At 41.0% G+C, this 4,090-nt stretch overlaps 1 protein-coding gene across 1 annotated transcript in view; it reads right to left on the reverse strand.

The window, feature by feature from the left end:
* LOC106523062 (testis development-related protein) overlaps positions 1-3,378 on the reverse strand; it is a 5,925-nt gene extending 2,547 nt beyond the window's left edge. Inside the window, exons 1-3 of the mRNA XM_014016348.1 lie at positions 2,974-3,378; positions 1,680-1,757; positions 1,393-1,499 (exon numbers count right to left, since the gene is read on the reverse strand). Coding sequence (XP_013871802.1) covers positions 1,393-1,499; positions 1,680-1,757; positions 2,974-3,054 — 266 coding nt within the window. The 5' untranslated portion in view covers positions 3,055-3,378. The remainder of the gene's footprint in view (positions 1-1,392; positions 1,500-1,679; positions 1,758-2,973) is intronic.
* Between the last annotated feature and the right edge of the window lie 712 nt (positions 3,379-4,090).

Genomic DNA, 4,090 nt, shown 5'->3' on the forward strand with positions numbered 1-4,090 from the left:
ACACACACACACACACACACACACACACAGTTCTTGTTAGTTTACATGTTTTATATTGAAAAAAACTGATTTGGAAAAATGTTTCTGAATTTTTTATTTTGTAGTTATGTTATTTTTATGACATATTTTCCTTTTGATCTTTAAAAAAACACAAAATTTCGACATCATGTTTTTGTTTGGTCTGATGATGTCATTTTTAAGTATTAAATGATTGATGTGTTGTTCAGTTACTCAGTACTTGAGTAGYCTTTTTAGGAAACACTTCTTCACTACTTGAGTTATGTCTTGGATGGCTATTTTTTACTTTTACTTGAGTAACAATATATCTACTTGGGCACTCTACCCACTTCAGCTTGTTGCACATTAGGAACTAAATTCAGTCTATTTTCATGCAATCAGAAAAACACTGAACAACAACAAGAACAACAACGTCCGTTCATCAAGTCTGAACTAAAAATCAATACAATACCAGGAAATGAAATGTAGTGATATTTGAGTGTAATGATATTTTCTTACATATAGTACCGATGAAGACTAAATTGTATTATGAACTAACTTATTGGTATAACACATAGGATGAGTACCCAGTAAGTACCCAGTAAATTAAAGAAACATACCAGGAGTGTACTGTGCTGTATGATGAGTTACTACCAAAGAATTGTTGCTTCTAAAATATGGATTTAGTGGTTTCACCTGAAGGCACTTCTTATCTGTACATTTAAATTTGTAGACTTTAATATTGTTATTTGTACTTAATGTGGTCTTTACCAGGATGATGAAGTGCTCCAGGGAGGAAGTTGTAAAAAAAAAACAGTTCCCAACCACTTGTCAAAATCAAACAAAAAACATTAAAAAGAAAAAAAAAAGTAGGTCCTCTGGATGGGTTCTTCTTTAGTGAAACGTTTCGTCTCTCCTCCAAGAGACTTCTTCAGTCTGAGAGTTTCAGGTGAACTCAGCCTTAAAAGCACTGCCTCCACATGGTGGACAAACAGGTTAGTCATATGCAAAAGAGGGTCATCGCCTAACAATAGGCTTGATTAGYTCTATTGTTCATAGAGGGTGTGTCCCATCACCTGACTTATTGGTTTGGATGCTGTGGTTCTTAGGTGTCGTGTCATGTGTGTGTAGTGAATGCAGGCGGGGCTCAACGTCCCCTTGTTTTTGTCCATGTGGAGGCAGTGCTTATAAGGCTGAGTTCACCTGAAACTCMTCAGACTGAAGAAGTCTCTTGGAGGAGAGACGAAACGTTTCACTAAAGAAGAACCCATCCAGAGGACCTACTTTTTTTCTTTTTGATTTTTTTCTTCCTGGATTACTGAGATGCATCAGGACAAACAAAAAACACATTTAATCAGTAAAGTGCGAAGTCAGACTTGAAGTTTTTTCACTCACTGGTCAGCCACCGGCGGACTCTCGGTCTCCTCCAGAAGCTGATGCTCGTCTTCTTTGTTGAAAAGAGCTGAGAGTTTGTTCCAGCTTTTAGTCCCGGCCCCCTGCATCTTCAAAACCCCAAAAACACAGGGTCAGAGGTCAAACCGGGTTTTAAGCCTAGTGGTTGGTTTTCACACTTTAAGAAGGTGAAGTGTTAAATATTATATCGTCAAATCTGTCCTGTGGTTTTGTTCCATGCTGAAAATATTGTGTGATACGTTTGGAAGTGTTAAAAGGTGTCGACATACTTTTTTGGCCAGTTGGCTCACAGAGTTGGGTCCTTCATAATCCTGCATTGGACTCATGTCAACCTCCCCTTCTGTGACCTGCAACAGCAGCAAAACAAACACGATTGCGTTTTTTTTTTTGTCCCAGTTTAAGACAACTTCAAGGGATTTCTGCACAAATGTCGACACTCTGTGTTTAGAGTGTGTTACTACAAGCTGTAAGAATCCCGGAAGCAGAAGTTGTGCTCTTCTACAGTCGACAATAAGACTATTTTTAGACCAAAATGGTGTAACCTTATTACTATCATTCTGTCTCTCTTAATAAAAGCTTGCACAATAACATCAGTTTGAGCTTAAATATAAAAAATACAACAGATTTAATTTGTTTCATAGTCAACGTGAGCAAAATCATTTCAACAGGAAATTTCTCTCCAAACATGCATTTTTTTTGTTTAGTTTTTTTGCAGCATTGCTTCCTTTTCTAGTGAGAAGGTTGCAGAAGTCAGCTGGTTGATCTAAACACGCCCCGAAGAGTTAATCTATCTGTCTCATGCCCTGTCTGTCAGTCACTGCAAGGCCAACTAATCTGTTTGCTCAGCTCCTGTGCGGGATCGAATTTCTCAGCTCTGCAGAGATCTAGGTCAACACTACGCTGTCGGTTTCCTCGATACCAGTTCCTACAAAAAAWAGCAACAATAAGCAGAACTCCATAACAAATTAAAGAAAGCCAGGTGCGTTGTTGCACTGAACATGGTATCGCAATGTGAATCGTGGTGCAGCTGAACTGACATTACTGACTAAACGAATGGCAGTTTTGGACAGACCAAGGGTTCGACTTCTGCAAAGCATCACGGAATGAGCTGGTCGGATTAGACGTTTAAAAAAAGAGGAAAGGAAATGCAACGTTTCCATTCTTGCGCAGAACTGTTGGGTTCCTCCTGACCTCACACTTCAATGAACATAAGCTCGAACCGAGGAGTGACTCATTTACAAACGTGTTCTCTGAAAGGTTAGGGAGCAGCAACATGAGAGACTTGAAGTGCAAGAACTGCATACGAGTCATCTCTGAACTTCTGATGATAAAAGTCAGCCATAAGAGCGTTCGACCTTACAGTCAATAATCTGACTCATCAGAATCGAAAAGACGTTTAAGGAGGAAGAAATGAGTCCAACTTAAAGCTTTCAGGTTGATCTCAAGTAGCCGCACCGAAGAAATTAGCAAAAATATCTGACTCTACTGCCAAGAAACAAACATTTTTCACACTTGATGATCAGTTCCATAGAAGATTGGGAAAAAAGGGGGTTAACTGTGTACCTCCTCAGTAGTGTCCTCCTCATACTCAGGGTTTAGAGTCTTCATCACTTTGCTTTTATAAACCTTCCACATGGGATTCATGTTTGCACCAGCAGATGCTAAACGCTCAATCTGCAAAAAAAAAAAWAAAAAAAGCGTCCTTTACTTCACGGGCCCTTCCTTCCACCAGGTCTCCAGTTCCAGCTGAAGCTCAGTTGGGCCTCGGCAGACCTGCTTCCATGTGAGACCCTCTCAGCGGACGATGGGTACCCGGACTGTGCTCAGAACCGAGGCCGGAACTCGTTCATAACTCCTTCTCCTGACCAGACCGTGTCGGCTTCATCAAGTGGAGTTAGCAGCTCAGAGTGCAGGTGATGCTGGGACGTTGTGCGGCTCGTGCACACCGGCACACACACACACACACACACACACTCACTCACATTTGTCACAGTTCATAATACCAGCCTCGGTTACTTGGAAACAGGTGTAGGTTTCCTCATCTATATTTTAGAGGCTCTTTTTTCCAGAGCCAGAGGTTCATTGTGTGCCAGCTTTGGTAGGTTGGCTCCTGTGACTCTGAGGCTCACACGGCTGCACAAACACTCTCCTGACATGTCCGTGTTGGGAAAAAGAGAGTTTGAAAATGTTCTTTTCATAATCTGAGGATAGCATCCTCTTCCTTTAAAGACATGAAACACAAACCAAACAAGTTCTCTCCAGGGTTTGTTTTATTCATTAGACAATCGGCTCCACGTTGTTTATTTCTGGTAACATCCCTTTGGTCACTTCTACACCCTTCATCCTCCTCTCCATCCTCATTGGCTGCTGCAGCACATCACAAAACACTGATGAAGTTCAGGTGCGCTGGCAGGTTGTTCGTGACAKCATGATACCTGCGAGGCTGGTCTGGTGTTGGGTGGATGAAGAGAAACGTACGAAGCTCTGATGACTGATTGGGTTTCACCAACATGCCACTACAGCATGCAGTCCGGTTCTGGTTGAACAACAATTATTGATTTTTATTACCAAAACCAAGTCAGGTGGAGTGATACTTTTTAATGCCACCAACTGTGGGGTGCCATTTGTAAAGTTACACAGTCAAAAATTACCACCAATATTTTTGTTTTATTTTGCCTTT

The sequence above is a fragment of the Austrofundulus limnaeus genome, unplaced genomic scaffold, assembly GCF_001266775.1.
Source record: "Austrofundulus limnaeus strain Quisiro unplaced genomic scaffold, Austrofundulus_limnaeus-1.0 Scaffold143, whole genome shotgun sequence".
Classification (NCBI taxonomy): Eukaryota; Metazoa; Chordata; class Actinopteri; order Cyprinodontiformes; family Rivulidae; genus Austrofundulus; species Austrofundulus limnaeus.